Here is a 21,584-nt window from a genome sequence, read left to right on the forward strand (position 1 = left end):
ATCTGTCTGTCTATCTGTTTATCTATCTATCTATCTATCTACCTATCTACCTATCTATCAATCAACAGATCTATCTATCTATCTATCTATCTATCTATCTACATATCTATCTACATATCTATCTACATATCTATCTATCAACAGATCTATCTATCTATGCAGGGGCGGATTGGCCATTGTATCTACCGGGAACTTTCCCGGGAGGCCGACACTACAGAGAGGCCGCCGCTGCTGAAAGGTGCGCATGCGCACACTCACAGTCACGAATTTAGAGTGACAGCCTGGGACTGAGGCCGGGGCTGCTCAGCCGCTCAGTCTGCGGCAGGAGGCTTCGCCCACGGTGTGGGCCGACATCCTCATTGGTGGGTGGCTGCCGTCCGTCATAGATAGTGGCCCGCCTCCCCCCCCCCCCCCCCCCCCCCGCCCGATATATCGAATGCTGTTTCCGATGGCCGCGAGTAACAGAGCAGAGTAACAGTGTGCTGTGCAGCTGCATTGAGCTGCAGATACAGCCACTGACAGGCAGGGGGAGCACCTCTCAGACTGATGACGTCAGCCTGAGAGTGGAGAGAGACGAAGAGCAGCAGCGCTGTGGCCGGGGTGCAGCATTCGGAAAGAATCATGTAAGTCACACTGTGGGCGCTGGGGATGCCAACACTGGTTGGCAACCCTGTTAGGGAATGATCAAAGTACACTGGTGGTGGGGGCCGCCGGGGGTGGGGGGGCAGGGAGGGAGGGGAGAGAGATTCTGTGTATATGTGCCATGCCTGCATATGGGAGGAAGGGGGGTCTGTGACTCCCTGCTGTCTGCATTAGGGCAGACAGACTCACTGTGATAACTCAGATCCCCCTCCAGCTCAGCCCCCCCCATAGGCAGACATGTGACATATTCAGACCCCCCCCCCCATAGGCATATCAGACATAAAAATGTGTGCCTATGGGGTGGGGGGAGAATGAGCTGTGCTGGAGGGATGTGACATGTCTGTCTATAGGGGCTGTGCTGGAGGGGTATGTGACATGTCTGCCTATGGGGTGGGGGTGGGGGCTGTGCTGGAGGGCCTGTGGCATGTGAATATGTGTCTGCATATTTGTGGGGGGCTGTGCTGGAGGGGGATCTGATTATGTGACATGTCTGCCTATGAGGGTGAGGGATGTACTCAGGCCCGGCAACAGGCACGGTCCAAGGGTACAGCTGACCCAGGCCCCTGCGTTCTCAGGGGCCCCAAAGCATGGCTGCGGCGATGATGCACTCAGCCGCCTACACAGCACCCTACTCAGCCGACCGCCCACTCAACCCTCCTACCGTGCAAGTTCCTTCACCCACAACCCAGCTACACTGTGGGCATTACATGTATAGGCGTCATTACTACTGCGGGCATTATGTGTATAAGTAGTGTTACTACTGCGGGCGTTATGTGTATAAGTATCGTTACTACTGTGGGCGTTATGTGTATAAGTAGTGTTACTACTGCGGGCGTTATGTGTATAAGTATCGTTACTACTGTGGGCATTATGTGTATAAGTATCATTACTACTGCTGGCATTATGTGTATAAGTATCGTTACTACTGCTGCCGTTATGTGTATAAGTATCGTTACTACTGTGGGCATTACGTGTATAAGTATCGTTACTACTGCGGGCGTTATGTGTATAAATATCGTTACTACTGCTGGCGTTATGTGTATAAGTATCGTTACTACTGTGGGCGTTATGTGTACAAGCGTCGTTACTACTGTGGGCATTATGTGTATAAGTATCGTTACTACTGTGGGCATTACGTGTATAAGTATTGTTACTACTGTAGGCGTTATGTGTATAAGTATCGTTACTACTGCGGGTGTTATGTGTATAAGTATCGTTACTACTGTGGGCGTTATGTGTATAAGTATCGTTATTACTGCTGGCGTTATGTGTATAAGCATTGTTACTACTGCTGGCGTTATGTGTATATGCATTGTTACTACTGCTGGCGTTATGTGTATAAGCGTAGTTTCTACTGTGGGCATTATGTGTATAAGTATCGTTACTACTGCGGGTGTTATGTGTATAAGCGTTGTTACTACTGTGTGCGTTACGTGTATAAGTATATGCCCAAATGTTATTTCATATTATTTATTGTTACACAATAAATTGTATATTGGACATTTATTCTGCTCAATATTTTTTTTCATTGGTCTGTAACCAATTATTTGGAAACCCCCCTTTTAAAATCCTGTTTGCCACTGCCTATACCTTGTTAGTAAGCAGCGCTGCAGCAGTACACAGCATCAGTGTCTGCTCTGATGCACTGCAGCACTAAATTAGTTATAATAAATAAGTGTGCTGTACGCCCCAATATTTTTATTTAATTTATTTACCATTTTTTAAATACGTTCTTGGAAGTGGCATATTCAATAATATGGGACGAGGAACTTTTGTCACTCAAGCTGTTGTTGAAATACACTTAACAACATGTCAGTTTTGCTATTAAAACTGTTGCAAGGCATGCTGGAATGTGTAGTTCAACAACAGCTGGAGTGCCAAAGGTTCCTCACTCATACTGTATATTCCAAAATGTTTTCCTTTGATAGGGCCTGGGCCAATTATCATTACTGTGGGTGTTAGAGTCAGAGGAGAGTGCAAAATACCTATATGCCCTATATATCCTGTCTCTGCAGATGGGGGCCCCTTCAAAACCTTGCTATGGGGCCCTAAAAAGTTCTGGTTACGGCCTTGAGCTGCCCCTTCCAAAAATGTCTGCTGGTCATAGAGGAGGGCTGCAGCGTATGGCGAGCCGCACCAACTTCTACTCCCATGTGCCTTTGTGGAGTCAGTCTGTCTTCAGGCACTGAGCAACAGCCACCACCCTCCTATATCCAGTCTCCACCGCAGAACACCAAGCTCAGACCCCAGAGCTGTAATCCCCCTGGGCAACAAGCATGTAACACCCCCCCCCCCCCATGGCAAGGAGTATAAATCCCCTGACATCAATCATGTAATCCACTGGGAATGAGGATGTATATCCTGGCAACAAGCATGCAACCCCTGACATTGCATATGTAGCCCCTAATATTGGGCATGTAGGTAAGTGGCCCTTATGTGGCATAATATGTGATGAGCATTACAGTGTATGGTATAATGTGTAATGGGCATTATGGCATGTTGTATCGTATGTAAGGGGCATTTTTGTGTGTGGTATAATGTGTAATAGCATTACAGTGTGCAGTGTAATGTGTAATGGGAATCATGGTGTGTGAATGTGTAATGAGCATTACAGTGTGTGAATGTATAATGGGCACTAGTGTGTAATGGGCTTTAAATTTGAAGTAAACAAAACAAGCCACAATGTGTTTTTTTTTGTGTGTGTTAGGGGGCCCAAACCATATTTTTGAACCTGGGCCTACAACTCGCTTGTTCCGCCTCTGTGGGGACCAGTGCAGTGGATAGCGCTGCTGCATGCGGCGTGGACGGCTGCTGATCGGCAATGGCCGGGGACTCATTTTTATTTTATTTTATATAACATACATGGCCTGGAGAGGAGGCAGGACAGTAGCCGCTTGGAGAGAGGCCGCATCCAGTAGCAGGCAGGGCACTGTTCGCCGGGGAGTGCACTGGGAGGAGGCGGGGCAGCGGACTCTGGAGTGAAAGTCTCACTCTGAGTCTGTGATTGTATGTGTGTTGGGACGTCATGACGTCACCGCGCACATTACAAGAGGCGCAAACTGTGCTGGGGCAGGGTGGGAGGATCAGAACGGAAGAAGCCTGTGTTGCACAGCAGTTGGAGTCCTCAGTTGTGGCTCCTGCTCCCCTGAGTCCGCTCACAGCAGCAGAAGACTGCTCTCAGCAGTCCAATGGCTGTGGCATCAACTAACTGTGCACTAGCATGAGAGAGGGATGGGATCAATAGGAACAGTGTATGCATGCATGTATGTATGTATGAGAGTTGCGGTGTTGTATGTAAGACAGCGGTTTATGTATGAGATTGGTGTGTGTGTAAGAGAGTGGCAGTGTATGTATTAGAACGGTGTATGTATGTATGAGAGTTGCGGTTTGGTATGTAAGACAGCGTTGTATGTATGAGATTGGTGTGTGTATGAGAGTGGCAGTGTATGTATTAGAACGGTGTATGTATGTATGAGAGTTGCGGTGTTGTATGTAAGACTGCGGTGTATGTATGAGATTGGTGTGTGTGTATGAGAGTCGCAGTGTATGTATTAGAACGGTGTATGTATGTATGTAGAAGAGTTGCGGTGTTGTATGTAAGACAGCGGTGTATGTATGAGATTGGTGTGTGTATGAGAGTGGCAGTGTATGTATTAGAACTATGTATGTATGAGAGTGGCGGTGTTGTATGTAAGACATCGGTGTATGTATGAGATTGGTGTGTGTGTGTATGAGAGTGGCAGTGTATGTATTAGAACGGTGTATGTATGTAGGAGAGTTGCGGTGTTGTATGTAAGACAGCGGTGTATGTATAAGATTGGTGTGTGTATGAGAGTGGCAGTGTATGCATGTATGTATGTATGTATGTATGTATGAGAGTTGCGGTGTTGTATGTAAGACAGCGGTGTATTATGAGATTGGTGTGTGTATGAGAGTGGCAGTGTATGTATTAGAACGGTGTATGTATGTAGGAGAGTTGCGGTGTTGTATGTAAGACAGCGGTTTATGTATGAGATTGGTGTGTGTATGAGAGTGGCAGTGTATGCATGCATGTATGTATGTAGGAGAGTTGCGGTGTTGTATGTAAGACAGCGGTGTATGTATGAGATTGGTGTGTGTATGAGAGTGGCAGTGTATGTATTAGAACGGTGTATGTATGTATGAGAGTTGCGGTGTTGTATGTAAGACAGCGGTTTATGTATGAGATTGGTGTGTGTATGAGAGTGGCAGTGTATGTATTAGAACGGTGTACTGTATGTATGAGAGTGGCGGTGTTGTATGTAAGACATCGGTGTATTATGAGATTGGTGTGTGTATGAGAGTGGCAGTGTATGTATTAGAACGATGTATGTATGCATGTATGTATGAGAGTTGCGGTGTTGTATGTAAGACATCGGTGTATGTATGAGATTGGTGTGTGTATAAGCGTGGCAGTGTATGCATGTATGTATGTATGAGAGTTGCGGTGTTGTATGTAAGACAGCGGTTTATGTATGAGATTGGTGTGTGTATGACAGTGGCGGTGTATGTATGTATGTATGTATGAGAGTGGTGGTGTATGTATGTATTTATGTATGAGAGTGGCGGTGTATGTATGAGAGTGGCGGTGTATGTATGTATGGTCAAGAGTGGCGGAGTATGTATGAGAGCGATTTATGTTTTAATACAGGATTACGGTTAAAAAAAAGTCTGCAGTAAGTTGCTTTGTGGACTAGCATGAAAATCATAGGTAACACTATCAACGGTTCTTGTACGGCATTAGCCATAGTGCCGTAGTGTAGTTGTTAGTTGGGGGGTCTGGGGGCCTGGCACCAGCAAGCCTGGCAGGCCATTGTTGCATGTGGTATACTATGTAATGGGTGTGTGACGTGTCATAGGCATTATGGTGTGATTTTTTGGGGGAGCGCCTGCGGCGCGCACTATCCCAGTTATCCCTGCTTTACAAAAATGAGTAAAGCCCTGACATGATGTGTAATGTGCATTACGGGGTGTGGCATTCGTTTTGCCTGTCAACAATTTATCTAAGTATAGTGATGTAATAATCCCGCCTGATGTAATGTTGGCTCCACCCCTTATTGATTTGTTGCCGCCCACATGAGGCCACTTTCAGAAATTTTCCAGGGCCACTTTTAGTTCCCAATCCGCCCCTGTATCTATCTATCTATCTATCTATCTATCTATCAATCAATCAACAGATCTATCTATTTATCTATCTATCTATCTATCTATCTAGCTATCTATCAACAGATCTATCTATCTTATCTATCTATCTATCTATCTATCTATCTATCTATCTATCTATCTACATATCTATCTATCAACAGATCTATCTATCTATCTATCTATCTATCTATCTATCTATCTATCAACAGATCTATCTATTTATCTATCTATCTATCTAGCTATCTATCAACAGATCTATCTATCTTATCTATCTATCTATCTACATATCTATCTACATATCTATCTATCTATCAACAGATCTATCTATCTATCAACAGATCTATCTATCTATCTATCTATCTATCTATCTATCTATCTATCTATCTATCTATCAACAGATCTATCTATCTATCTACATATCTATCTACCAACAGATCTATCTATCTATCTATATATCTATCTATCTATCAACAGATCTATCTGTCTATCGATCGGTATCTCTATCTATCGCTCTATCTATCCGTATCTCTCTCTCTCTTATATATATATATATATATATATATATATATATATGTATGTCTATCTATCTATTTTTATCTATCTTTCTATTTGTATCTATCTATCTATCTATCTATCTATCTATCTATCCATCCATCTCTCTCTCTCTCTCTCTCTCTCTCTCTCTCTATCTATCTATATTCCACTGAGGGGCATGGAGCACTTTTGGGTGAATTCCGTCCACCGTAAGGTGCAGCCATTGCCGCCATGACTCGTACCCATGAGATCATTGCGTCTTATTGGACCAGCCCCCCATGTATGGAGAAGGAGGGGGAGAGTTTACCCCATAACAGCAATTTGCAAATGTATTCAAAGTATTTACTTTTTGCAACCTGAAGATGACAGAGGTGTAATTAGAATGTTCCGTTGGAAGAATCTGCGGTTTATAATAGTTACATCGGAGAGATAGAAGACGACGTTTCCCCGATATATATTATACAGCCTCAGGTCTTAACAATCTCCTAAATATTTTACCAAATAAAGTTATTCTGTACAATGCGCCTTCTCCCATGATGCAATGTTGTTACCAGCCAGATTGCCAATGCTGGAAATAACACCCTATAAAATTCACTTTGCCGCCTAATTGCTCCCTAGTAATTTGCTCCCACCCCTCCTGTGCCTTTGACGTAAATGCTACTCAAACGCACTTAAACTTCCTGTGAAATTGCTCAGCGTGCAGCGGCGTCTTAAACTCCCAAATTTAATATGTCCTCTGGCGACGAGATCACCGAACGACAGATCTCGTACTGCAGGAAACGTCCCCAGTTTTATAGCTGTTGTCCCTTGTAGTGGCGGAGAGGGGGAGGGGGGAGGCTGGGGAAATTTCCGTGACACATCACCTGTTTGTTTATGTCTCAGTTAAACGGTTTCTCTTCTCAATTCTTTTCTTTCCTGCGATAAAGTCTACGCTGTGTATACTTTGTCTATGATCTGTATACGACACCTGTGTATTAGGTACAAAAGACCGAACATTGAAAGTAATTCATTTGCTGTGTTCTTAGCTTGGGGATTGTTCTGGGGATTTTCTTGCATCATAAAACAATAAAGTCTTCACGTCTTGTGCTAGGGGAACTGACATTTTGCCCTCCCCATCTTATTACCTTATTGCCATATTGCCCCAGTGGGCCTTGAGAACCTCTGTAGAGTTCCATGTCCAATGTATTACGGTAGATTAATGAGCCTGTTCCCAGTGACGCAGGTGTCAGCCTCAGGAAATAATAGAGCGCAGGATTCTCATGTCGGTCCCCTAGGTGCATTAACCCGTCTCACCGCAGGTGGGTCATAGTACTGGATCCATGCTTCTCTGTGGGTCAGCAGGCTCCAGACCTCCCCACAGTACAACCTGCCAGGTTTAGGTATGATTAACGGAATCTCATTCTGCATTATACCCAGACCACATCCTATATCTGGTTATCGCACACTTCAGGTGCGTGATTCAATCATCTCCCAGAAGCTATTACCTCCTCTAATGGGAATATGATTATAATTTACATGGTAACTGCTGGATTTATGCCATAGAACTACATAAATAATTCTCCCCAAGTATTCTGATTCAATATTCATAAAGGCGCAGCCCACGATATATAAGGACACAGCTATGAGGTATGAGGCACTCGGTGCCTCTATGCGGTTACAATTTCCTAGTTAATTGATGGACTGTAGTCTCGTGTATTCACTCTAATTGGAAGCCCTCACTGTGGCCCTTATTCTGATTGCGTCGAACGGCTGCGTGTGCGGACGGCCGGCCGATGTATTGTGGTTGCACATGTGCAGAGGCGTTTCTGCGCATGTACGAACGCCGCGCACGTCCGAACACGGCGTGAATTCCGTGCAGAAAAGGATCGTACGGACCCATCTGAGCAGGGGGTGGAGAGGGGCGTGAAGGGCTGTTTGGGCTCATTACCATATGCGTTCCCATGAAAACGCTGGGCGTACGTATGGTAATGCGGCTGTGACGCACGTGTGGGGGGGCGGACATGTGACATAGCCGGATGCCAGCTGCCCGCTCATATCCCTGTTTTCATACGGAGAAATGTCTGAGTGGTCTGGAGCACTCGGTGCTGTCTGACCGCTCGGTCCATCATTCCATGGTCGGCGACCATCAGAGGATGGGGGAGGTTCCCACAGATGGGGGAGGTGTTCACATGAAACATCCACTCGCGGTCCATTCGCTCTGCGTCTTACTGCATTCGGACGGTGTGAGCGATCCGTATGGTAGGCAGGGCTAAGAACACTCGGTTCCTGTCTGAAATACGCATCCGTCCGAGTCAACTAGAATAAGGGCCAGTGTGTGACGTACTGTACACAATTCTATATATTGTCATAAATGGTTGTAATGTGACTACAAGATACAAGGAATCACAAACAGTTTACAGCAGGCGCCTGGAGGCAAAATAGGAGGTGGTGTGCCATGGTGGCTCCGGCTTGCAAAGCAAATGGCAAATGGCACACCTGGGAGAATAAACGTTCCTAATTGCAGCTAATTATGGCGATAAGGAATCTTTATTTTTAGGTGCTATCTGCAAATGATAATTAATAGAGCATTGAGGGGTTTTTTTTATATACAACTCGAAGAGAGATACATTTGTGTGAGATAAATTACTAGCCAATCAGCTTCCGTCTTACAAGTTACAAGCTGTGTTTGAAAAAGGACCATAAGGAGCACATGGATTGGTACATTCTCTCTCACAATTTTATCTCTCTCTCCAATTGTATCTCTCTTTCTCTATCCCTAAAAGTTGTATTAAATTAATTAGTGTATATCCTTAAAACAACTTCCACTCTCCTTCCTTTAAGACACAACAGCAGAGCTGTGCTACATAAACACTACGATCTGTTTTCACCATTCTGAGTCTCTTCAGCTGAAGGACTCTGCAAAGGGGGTTTGTGTGCCCGCAGTAACTCTAGCAAATCTCTGTGAAATGATTGGAGACAGATATGTCCTAGTTTATCAGCCTGCTTTCTTGGGGCCCCTTTGACAGCAGGAGCCCAGCGGCCACTACCTCCAATGTCTCTGGGAGCGCAACAGTACTGTAGCATGTTACATTTGATAACATGAGGGGAGTCTCCAAGCAACCACAGTACCTGCACCCAGGGTACATACGCCACTGCCTGACACCAATATGACTACAACACTCCTGCCATCGATAGCCACCCCCCGAGTCACCACTAAGGTATTTCATGCCCTACCATCCACTAGGGCAGGTGTGGGGAACCTGTTTGGTGCCAAGGGCAGTTTGTAATGGGGGAAAATGCTTCGGGGGCATATATGAAAAATAAAAAAAATCCACTTACAAATTGCCATGCGGCAGCCGACCCACTCTCCGGCGGCTGCCGCTGAATAGCACTCCCACTCTCCGGCGGCTGCCGCTGAATAGCACTCCTAGTGTCGGGCGGCTGCCGCTGAATAGCACTCCCAGTGTCCGGCCGCTGAATAGCACTCCCAGTGTCCGGCGGCTGCCGCTGAATAGCACTCCCAGTGTCCGGCGGCTGTCGCTGAATAGCACTCCCAGTGTCCGGCGGCCGCCGCCGAATAGTGCTCCCAGTGTCGGGCGGCTGCTGCTGAATAGGGCTGGTTTGACACACTCCGGCTCCTGCCGGACGGTGAAATCCTGCACGGCCAGGGAGCCGTGCCGCACACACTAGTTTATCATGGAAGGGATGGCCACAGCCCGGCAGCTGTCCCTTCCAGTGGTGGGATCCGGCTGCAACCGAGCGGCCGGGTCGTGGCCGTCCCGTGTGAATGGACACAATAGTGAATAGCCGCTAAATAGCACTCCCAGTGTCTGGTGGCTGAATAGCACTCCCAGTGTCCGGCGGCTGCCGCTGAATAGCGCTCCCAGTGTCCGGCGGCTGCCGCTGAATAGCGCTCCCAGTGTCCGGCGGCTGCCGCTGAATTGCGCTCCCATTGTCCGGCGGCTGCCGCTGAATAGCGCTCCCAGTGTCCGGCGGCTGCCGCTGAATTGCGCTCCCATTGTCCGGTGGCTGCCGCTGAATAGCACTCCCAGTGTCTGGCCGCTGCCGCTGAATAGTGCTCCCAGTTTCCGGTGGCTGCCGCTGAATAGCGCTCCCAGTGTCCGGCCGCTGAATAGCGCTCCCAGTGTCCGGCTGCTGCCGCTGAATAGCACTCCCAGTGACCGGCGGCTGCCGCTGAATAGCGCTCCCAGTGTCCGGCCGCTGAATAGCGCTCCCACTCTCTGGCGGCTGCCGCTGAATAGCACTCCCAGTGTCCGGCCGCTGCACAGACCGGCTACAGGGGCCATATACGGGCCGCGGGCTGGTGGTTCCCCACCACTGCACTAGGGCGTGGTGGGAGAATAAAGTAGAGGCTGAAGCATGGTGAGCACAGCATGCCATGCGAGGGGATTTGGTACTACTGTTCAGTGCCCATATCGACTGTGTCGACATCCAGGACAAAAAAATGTGGAAAACCCCATGTCGACTTTTTGACTGTCGACCTTCCCCAGTCGACCTAATGCTTCTGTCGAACTAATGACCCTGTTGACCTAACCCATGTCGACCTAATGCTTGTAGACCTAGTTGCTGTCTGTCCAATGATCCCATTCCCCTGCACTCGATATCGTAGAAGGAACCATTTCACCTTGTATCGGCTGTGGGGCGTCTACGCGATCAGGTATCATTGTCGCTGGATCATAGTAATTGTGCCGCATTATTCAGAATCGCAGTGTAACGTATGGCAAACATTTGTTAGAGTCTGGTGACAGCCGCGCAGGATGAGATGACATTAGGAAAGGTATTTACAGAAATTGTCTGTGATGTTGTATCGAGCACAGGAAACACAACACTGCATTAGTGTAGGCGTGTGATGTGTCACAGGATGCACACAATACCTGACACAGTACTGTGGCTGCTAGTCAGGGAGCAGCCAGCAGGGGGTGCAAGGGAGCTGAACCTGCTGACACACCAATAAAACTAATGGTCGACATAACCAAGGGTGACATAAACAAAAGGTCAATACTAGCTCGTGGTCGACATGAATACGGTCGACATGCGGTTTTCTCATTTTTTTCCTATGTTGACATATGTCGACATGGAGACTATAACAGTGTATAGCGGCCCCTTGATTCTCCCTCTATGGCCACTTGGATAGTATGGAAAATCGCCTTATTTTGAGCCCCCCCGAATAACTCATGTCGACCTTATTCATTCCATGTCCACCATAAGCTGGTATAAACCCTTTGTCAGTGTCAAACATTAGTGGTCAACTAGACATTATCTACCTTTTGTACCGTCCGTAACCAACCCACTGACCATCAGTTTTAATGGTGTTTCAGCGGGTTCGGCTCCTTTGCACCATTGTCTACCCAGTAACTGTGCGAGCAGACCTTCAGGTGAAACCATCGCAGGCCGTCCGCAGGGTGAGGAACACCCTGCAGGCGTTTGGCGGCGGAAACGCATAGTTTTCCGGGAGTAAAGATTTACTTGCCGCAGCGATGGTGAGCCTTGTACTGTGTGCATTCGCAGCCGCACACAGGGGCGGGGCATCGGTGCTGCAGCACGGTGGCGGTTACATGATCTTTGGGCTCCAAAATCTTGCAGCCCCGTGACCAGGTCTGAATCGGGTGACTAGAAATGTTGTGCCCCCTGGCAAAATGTTTCTGGTGCCCCCCTTCTCCCCAATACAAGAATAAGAATTTTTTAACATGCTCATTGCCAGGGGTTTTATTTTTCATTTCCAGGGGTTACATGCATGTTGCCAGCGGTTATATGCTTATTGCCAGGGGTTTCATGCTCATTTCCAGGCGTTACATGCTTATTGCCAGGGGTTATATGCTTATTGCCAGGGGTTTCATGCTCATTTCCAGGGGTTACATGCTTATTGCCAGGGGTTACATGCATGTTGCCAGGGGTTATATGCTTATTGCCAGGGGTTACATGCTCATTGCCAGGGGTTACATGCTCATTGCCAGGGGTTTCATGCTCATTGCCAGGGGTTACATGCTTATTGCCAGGGGTTACATTCTTATTGCCAGGGATTACATGCTTGTTAATAGGGATTACAGAGGTGCTAGGGGTTTCTTGCTCATTGTCAGGGGTTACATGTTCATTGCCAGGGATTACATGCTTATTGGTGCTCCAGGAATCCGGCATCTCCAGGTATCATTGCACCTGACAGACGTAGAGGTCCTTTTGGACCTCTAGCATCTGTCTCCTCCAAGGCTGCGCCCATTTTGCAGACTCCCTGCGGACGGCACTTAAAACACTGACACAGTGGGAGGTCACTATACTATACTAGGTGATTCATCGCGCCCTACGGGCGCTCTTCACACCGGCGTAAGGGGCTGCGCCCCCTTAATTTGTGAATGTTTGTATTGTGAGAAATATGGTTAGAATTGTAGGAAAGATGCCTGTATTGCAACTTGAGTTATAGGTGAAATGTGTTAAATAGAGAGCATATGATGTGGAAGGGGGTGTGTATTGTTTTGTTTAATTAAAAAGCGGTTACAGAGTAAGATGTACATTGATAGTGTGGATGGTACAGTGACATTTGTTGGTGAGGGGGGGGCTGTGTGTGCATGTTGTTTAGGTGTGTGTGTGTGTGCAATAGTATAGTAGGGTATTTTTGAGTCAGCTGCTCCCCACTGGCGGAGGTCACGACATAGGAAAACAGGAGGCTGGGTAGTGATAGGGGTGTGAGGGCATAAGGGGGACCAGGGCCGGTGCTAGGGGGTTTGGCGCCCTCCTGCAAACTATAAATTTGCGCCCACCCAAACTTTACAAAGGGACAGCGCACACCAAAAGAAAAACGTGTGATCTTATAAGCAAGGGGAATGGCCACACAATAGTGCTCCCACTCCAAATTACACCACATAGTAGCACAATTTTGGTGCCATGAGTTAAAAAAAAGAGAGAGTTTGCGCTGTAAGCGCACGCAAAAATGTAGGAGCGTAGCTTCATGAGGAAGCGGTGTGGTCACATAAAAGTACCAATTACACCATTATCCCCATAACACATTATGCTTCACACCTCAATGCCCATTACACATTATACCACACACAGTAATGCAAATGATACATTATGCCACACATCATGATGCCCATTACACATTATACCACACACAGTAATGCAAATTATACATTATGCCACACATCATGATGCCCTTTACACAATATGCAGCACACTATAATGCCCATTACACATTATACCACACACAGTAATGCAAATGATACATTATGCCACACATCATGATGCCCATTACACATTTTACCACACACAGTAATACAAATTATACATTATGCCACACATCATGATGCCCTTTACACAATATGCAGCACACTATAATGCCCATTACACATTATGCCACACACCCTAATTCCCCTTACAAAATATGCCATGCACCATAATGCCCATATGATATTGACACACATAATGCCCCGAGAACTCCTGCATATGCCCACATTTGAAGGGCTGCTTATTCATAACGCCCACACAAGTTGCCGACAGCAGTATCGCTGCCTATACACGTGCCCACACCAGTTGCCGACATTAGTAGGGCTGTCTACACACATGCTCACAGCAGTTGCCGACATTAGTAGTGCTGCCTATACACGTGCCCACACCAGTTGCCGACATTAGTAGTGCTGCCTATAGACGTGCCCACACCAGTTGCCGACATTAGTAGCGCTGCCTACACACATGTCCACACCAGTTGCCGACATTAGTAGTGCTGCCTATAGACGTGCCCACACCAGTTGCCGACATTAGTAGTGCTGCCTATACACGTGCCCACACCAGTTGCCGACATTAGTAGTGCTGCCTATAGACGTGCCCACACCAGTTGCCGACATTAGTAGCGCTGTCTACACACATGCTCACAGCAGTTGCCAACATTAGTAGTGCTGCCTATACACATGCCCACACCAGTTGACGACATTAGTAGTGCTGCCTATAGACGTGCCCACATCAGTTGCCGACATAAGTAGCGCTGTCTACACACATGCTCACAGCAGTTGCCGACATTAGTAGTGCCTATAGACGTGCTCACACCAGTTGCCGACATAGAACACTCACACTTTACTCTCCTGGCAGCTGCTCATCCTCTCCTGTGTCTTCAGTCTTCTTGCTCCCTCATAGCTCCGCCCCTTCGGTTCCGTGTAGCCCCGTCCCCTCCGGTCGGTTAGCCCCGCCCCTTTTCACACGTACTACTGCTGCGTGCTGAGCACTGCTGACCTCTGACCTGGCCTGATGTTCTGATGTTTAGGTAGGAGCATACCCTCCAACATGACCCATTCCATTCGGTACACAATGCTCTATTCCTGCATGTCCCTGGTAATGTATGATTGTCATCACCTGTGTTGAAACACCCTTCTCTTCAATTACCTAGTTCCACACAGGTGCTGGCAATCATACATTACCAGGGATGTGCAGGAACAGAGCATTGTGTACCGAATGGAATGGGTCATGTTGGAGGGTATGCAGGAGCCTGGAGCGGAGGGAGCTCTGTGCCTCGGGTCTGCTTCCTGTCCTGTCATTAAGTGTGACAGGCGCAGCAGTAGCAGCCGGCAGCCACAGAGACAGACAGCAGAGGATGCACAGCAGGGACAGCGCCTCTCCTGCCCGGCGCCTACCTGCTTTGCATCCTCTGCTGAGCGGGTAGCGCCGGCCCTGAGGGGGACTAAAGAGGAGGGTGGGAGATACTGTGCAGCTTCTGCCAGTGGGTGAGGGTCCAGTGTGGCAGCACAGGAGTACAGGACGGTGGCCCTGAGTCAGCGTCTCCTCCTACTGGGTGGGAGTTAGGGTGCATGAGAGCAGGAGGCTGGTTGTTAAAGCATGATAGGGGAATGTGGGCAACACAGGGTGAGCGGGTCCCCACTGGCGGAAGTTACGGGGTAGGAGAACAGAAGGCAGGGCAGTGATAGGGGTGTGTGGGCATGAGGGGTAGTAAAGGTTTTTGGCTGTTGCAGAGTAGGGATGGGCATTGGTGCAGACGCCATCGATGGTTGGCATTGATGGCGATTTTGCACCCTGCCATCGATAGTAGTAACATATTACTTGGATAACCATCGATTGTTGTAGCTATCGATGGTCATCCATTATATCTGACTGAATAGGCCGTGGGTTTGTGTCTTGTTTTTGGCTATTTTTTACTTATTTCCTTCTGTTTATTTAGTTTTGCTACAAGTTGAACCCTTAGAACTGTCCCCGTAGAAGTGGCACGGTGCAGGGCGCGGGTAATTGTGGTGGCTCAGAGCAAGCATCACAGGGGGCATCCTGGCACAAACATTAGAAAAACGGTGACAAATGTCAGTAATCAAGGAAATGGTTCTGTCACTTACACCACAGGATGCCAAGATTTACTGTCGCTTGGCAGATGTAGGTTACTGCGCTGGGCAGCGGAGAATGCGCACCAGTGACTCACTGCCCGTTTTGTTATTACAGTAACAGTTTTTGCATTTTGGGGGGTCATAAATGTACCAATATTGTAGAGATAGGTTTCCCTACACATTTAGGGGCTTATTCACCACAATACGCAATTAAAATGCAATATTGGTATAAAACTCCAGTATAGCCCCGATCTGCAAGGTGTTGATGTAAATGACTGCAGGCGTTTACAAGTTTTGGGGTGCCAGGAAAAATCCCTGTCCTGGCGATAGCCAATGAGCAGGCTGATAAATACCGCTGTCCCCGTTGGGTTTGCACCTGGCGAGCATATTGGCTCGGCCGATTGTCAGACTGCGCATGCTTGGGAAGAAGAGATTTGGATCTTTGTGTGCGCCTCAGGACAGCGGACATTGCCTCGCAGTATTGGGGTCTCACAGGGAATACAGGGCTGCCCCCGCTCCTGTGGTGCAGTCCAAAACTCAAATAGGGGAACTGCACCAACTGCCACCCCACCCGCTGCTGAACATTGCCACCATGGAAGGTATCAATATCCGGTCTGGCCAAACCGGTCCTCAGGATCTACCAACAGTCCACGTTTCCCAGACTCCCAAAGATTCACAGGTGTCCTGGAACATACAGACTGTTCGGAGATCTTGAGGGCCGGTTTGGCCACCCCTGGTCTACAGTGTTTCGGTCGGCAGTCAATAGGTTGAAGCCAAAAGGTCGCCAAAAGGTCAACATTAAGAAGAGGTCGACATACAAAATGTTGACATTAATGTTGGCACATTAAAAGGTAGACATGAGATTTTTACATTTCAAAAAAATATTTGGATTTTATCATACCGATTAGGAGTGGTAAAGTAGGTACGCGTCTCACTAATTGAGGATCCATGATGCCAGGTGCTTGGGGGGAGGTGGAGGGATGGATATTGGAAGCCCACCACCAAATGATGGCTGGGCATCCGACATCGAATCTTTCGATGCGATGGTCACTGACCATCGCATCAAAAGCGAAAGATAGAAAGTATTCATATGATTTGCACATGCGCGAACATCCTCAACATGGCTGTCTGGAGGGAACATAAGCACCGCTGCATGGCCACAAGGAGGCGGGACCATCGGAAGACCACAAAATGTTTACCCTTCGATGGCGGCAAACATCGGAATAAATCTATTACCATCTAAACAAAACCATTGATGGTTGCAAAACATTGCGATGCGATGTCCATCTCTGCCCTGTCGGGTATCCCAGTATCAGGATGCCAGCATTGGTCTTCTGACCATCGGTTATCACACCACTAGCAGACAGACAGTGAATAACATCACAAGGGTAATATACCCACTGGCCACCAGGTTTCCGCTGCTCATTCCCCAACCAGCGTGTTTGCAGGTGGCTGGCGGCCTGTAGGTGATCACCAGGCAGTATCTCTGCCACACGAGTCACAATCCTCCCTTTACTCCTAACAAGATGTGTAGGTTGGGGGACCGTCTGCCTACCACCAGCTTACATCAGCAAATTGCTGTCTGATTGCACGGGATATGCCTCGCTGGGTCAGAGCCTCAGCTGTGCCAGTGCCTCCTGCGGTGACTGTCACCTGTGCCAAGGATAGTGGCGGGGCGCCATTGATACTGTAATGCATTCTGCTGGATAACGCTAATGGATTCCCCTTGTTCCTTTACATCCCTCTTCTGTTATCTCAGAGTATATAGGATGCAGGAGCCATGCTTTCAGCTTCGCCTTTTATAAGCGGGAATTCAGCGCTTCTGTGCGTCCTCCTCCTGCTACTACATCCCAGTGTCATGGTTCCACAAATGTTCAGTCCTAGGAAGAGACAACCAGCGCTGGATTAGACGGTAACTTACACTGCAGTGTGTAACCGCTACCGAATAGTCTCTGCCATCATACTATAATATCAAGTTACTTATTTGTCACTTCTAACTGTTGATAATTAAGTATGATAGTTACAGCCGTACTCACTGTTGCATGCTCCCCAGCCGGCGGTGTATGCTGCTTGCAGGTAGTGGTGCAGGGTTGCTGGAGTGCTGCATCCCGGGTGCAGCGACGGATGATTAAAACACAGTGGACAGCACATATATTATATACAACATTATGGCCCTTATTCTGATTGACCTCTCAGCTCTGTGGGTCATCTAAATGCCACCTGCACGAAGGTCCACCGGCTGAATGCGCCGCGAATCTCCCCGCACACATGTGAATGGAAGTCGCCCACCATTGAATTACTTCTCTAGCACTCGCAGATCTAAGACACTCTCTGGTGTCTGATATCTGTGGTGCCCCGTCCATGAAGAGGGCGATCACACCCCCCCCCCCCCTATCACCTCCTCCCGGACCCGCATCACCAGCAAATTTCCATGGAAACACCCAGCGTTTTCATGGGAATGGCAATGAAACACTGGGCGCTCCCCGTGATGCCGCCCCACTGTTGCGTGCGAACGAGCCGGCGGATAATCAATCTGCGCGCCTACTCGCACAAATAGGCTGCACATGCGTATAAACGCTTATGCGCAGTCTCTATACATTGCTCCTATGTGCGACCGCGTAGGGGAGCGAATGAATTAGAATGAGGGCCTATATTTGTTTTCCGCCCTCCTTTACAATGAGCGGTCTGCGCTGCACCACCACCAGCAGCCACCACTGATTGTGACATATTTACCTGTTGCCGGCTTGTTGTAAGTAACAAGCAGCCGCAGCTAAATGTGACACAGGTTCCTATTCATTATCAGGACATCTGAGGGAGGCGCACCTGAAACTGGAAGCCGGCGAGCGGCACAAGACGTTTCCAAAGGCAATTAAGTCTAAGTCTGTAATTCCCCTGAAGTGCTCTTTGCAGGCGGATATTCTAGAAATGATTCATTACGGAGAAATCCTGTATGAGAGAGCGTATAATTATCTTTACACTGGTGGATTACTTTGTGTGCAAATTCACTAACTCAGAACAATGAAGTTGACTTTGATCTGTCAGAGATGTGAGGACTGAAATTAACTCCTGACGCTGCAAACATGACGCTCAGAACAAATACAGCAGCCCGGAGAATGAGCCAATCAGAGGCGGTGACACACAGGCAGATGCTGACACACCAATGCTGACTACCAGACATACGTAGACACACAGACAGCTGTTGACACTGACACACAGATGCTGATACCCAGACAGATGCTGTCACATGGATGTAGTCACTGTGAAAGACACTGACAAGCTGACACAGAAATGTTGACATATATACTGACATTTTGACACACAGGCTGATGTTGACATGCAGATGCTGACATGCAAATGCTGACACATGGACAGATTCTGATACACAGGCACTCCCAAATGGTTGCTAACACACATATGCTGACACACAGACAGTTGCTGCCATACTGACACACAGACAGATGCTGACACAAGGACACAGTGGTCTGATGGTGACATAAACACTGGTTTTGAAATTGTGAGTGTGTGTGTGTGTGTGTGTGTGTGTGTGGGGGGGTTATTAAAAGCAGCCACAGTTGTCTGGTTGGAGAATGGCGGCAGGGGTCGGTTGTGACACAACCCCTGGGTTGGAAGAGGGGGGATTGATCTGTGCTTGATGTGTGGGTACGTCATACCGGTGTATACCGCCACACTTCCAGCACTGGGTATACCGCCACACTTCCAGCACTGTGTATAGGGAGTCTCTGATCTGAATAAAATGTTTTATCAACCGTTTTATTTTTAAACTTTGTTCGCCGGTGTGTAGCGTGTAATCAGGCTGCTGTATGTGACAAGGGTCCTCCGTGGGGCGATGTGACACGGAAGGAAGAAAGCAGCGCTGTGGGTGTAGTACAGCGGTAATGGCTTCTGCTGCAGAGTGCATGTTTCCTTTGTCCCCAGCCCCACGGAATCAGCCCAGAATAGGGACCTAGGCGCACGCCATCATTTCTCCGAAGTGTCCCCGCAGGAGCTGACACGCGGCTCACAGAGAGAATGGTACATCTGGCGAGGACAATGGCGGCTGCAATCAGCGCTGACAATGATCCCTTTATTTCTCTCCATTTGTTCATATTATGCGGATATACTGACTGTGGGCCTCATTCAGACCGGATTGCATGGCTGCGAATTCAGATGGTTATTGATGAACTGCGCATGCGTATAGGCGGGATTACACGTTAGCGGTGCAGCGGTTTAACTGATCGCTGGCCACTGCACATTCACAGCTTGCCAATGCCGTCAGTTCTGAATCAGGCCCTTTATAAGGAACAACCCCTCCTCCCCCTTACCACCGGCATAGCGGCATTTATAATCACCACATCCAGGAATAGTTGCCCACCAATGAGAGCTCTCCCTTGGGATTAAGGGGTTTCCAGATTTATGATCCCTGTAGGTTCGGTGGTGTGACGGGTAAGTCCAGATGCCCCTCAGTAATATATGGTTGCCAAAATGAAATTGTGTACATTATGCCACACAGTGCCCACAGACCACTTTATTCCACAGATCCCCAGTCCACATAATACTATAAGGTAGTGCCCCCAGGTCACACTATGCCACACAGTGCCCACAGACCACTTTATTCCACAGATCCCCAGTCCACATAATACTATAAGGTAGTGCCCCCAGTTCACACAATGCCACACAGTGCCCACAGACCACTTCATTCCACAGATCCCTAGTCCACATAATAATATAAGGTAGTGCCCCCAGGTCACACTATGCCACACAGTGCCCACAGACCACTTTATTCCACAGATCCCCAGTCCACATAATACTATAAGGTAGTGCCCCCAGGTCACACTATGCCACACAGTGCCCACAGACCACTTTATTCCCCAGATCCCCAGTCAACATAATAATATAAGGTAGTGCCCCCAGTTCACACTATGCCACACAGTGCCCACAGACCACTTTATTCCACAGATCCCCAGTCCACATAATACTATAAGGTAGTGCCCCCAGGTCACACTATGCCACACAGTGCCCACAGACCACTTTATTCCACAGATCCCCAGTCCACATAATACTATAAGGTAGTGCCCCCAGGTCACACAATGCCACACAGTGCCCACAGACCACTTTATTCCACAGATCCCTAGTCCACATAATAATATAAGGTAGTGCCCCCAGTTCACACTATGCCACACAGTGCCCACAGACCACTTTATTCCCCAGATCCCCAGTCAACATAATAATATAAGGTAGTGCCCCCAGTTCACACTATGCCACACAGTGCCCACAGACCACTTTATTCCACAGATCCCTAGTCCACATAATAATATAAGGTAGTGCCCCCAGTTCACACTATGCCACACAGTGCCCACAGACCACTTTATTCCCCAGATCCCCAGTCAACATAATAATATAAGGTAGTGCCCCCAGTTCACACTATGCCACACAGTGCCCACAGACCACTTTATTCCACAGATCCCCAGTCCACATAATACTATAAGGTAGTGCCCCCAGGTCACACTATGCCACACAGTGCCCACAGACCACTTTATTCCACAGATCCCCAGTCCACATAATACTATAAGGTAGTGCCCCCAGTTCACACTATGCCACACAGTGCACACAGACCACTTTATTCCACAGATCCCCAGTCCACATAATACTATAAGGTAGTGCCCCCAGGTCACACAATGCCACACAGTGCCCACAGACCACTTTATTCCACAGATCCCCAGTCCACATAATACTATAAGGTAGTGCCCCCAGGTCACACAATGCCACACAGTGCCCACAGACCACTTTATTCCACAGATCCCCAGTCCACATAATACTATAAGGTAGTGCCTCCAGTTCACACTATGCCACACAGTGCACACAGACCACTTTATTACACAGATCCCCAGTCCACATAATACTATAAGGTAGTGCCCCCAGGTCACACAATGCCACACA

General features: G+C 48.0%; 1 protein-coding gene across 1 annotated transcript in view; it reads left to right on the plus strand.

Annotated features, from left to right (window-relative positions):
• Positions 1 to 484: 484 nt before the first annotated feature.
• VWA5B1 (von Willebrand factor A domain containing 5B1) overlaps positions 485 to 21,584 on the plus strand; it is a 125,550-nt gene continuing 104,450 nt past the window's right edge. The window contains exon 1 of the mRNA XM_083162406.1: positions 485 to 623. Within this exon, the coding sequence (XP_083018532.1) occupies positions 622 to 623 (2 nt within the window). The 5' untranslated portion in view covers positions 485 to 621. The remainder of the gene's footprint in view (positions 624 to 21,584) is intronic.

This window comes from Crinia signifera, chromosome 19 (genome assembly GCF_055691185.1).
Source record: "Crinia signifera chromosome 19, ASM5569118v1, whole genome shotgun sequence".
Taxonomy (NCBI): domain Eukaryota; kingdom Metazoa; phylum Chordata; class Amphibia; order Anura; family Myobatrachidae; genus Crinia; species Crinia signifera.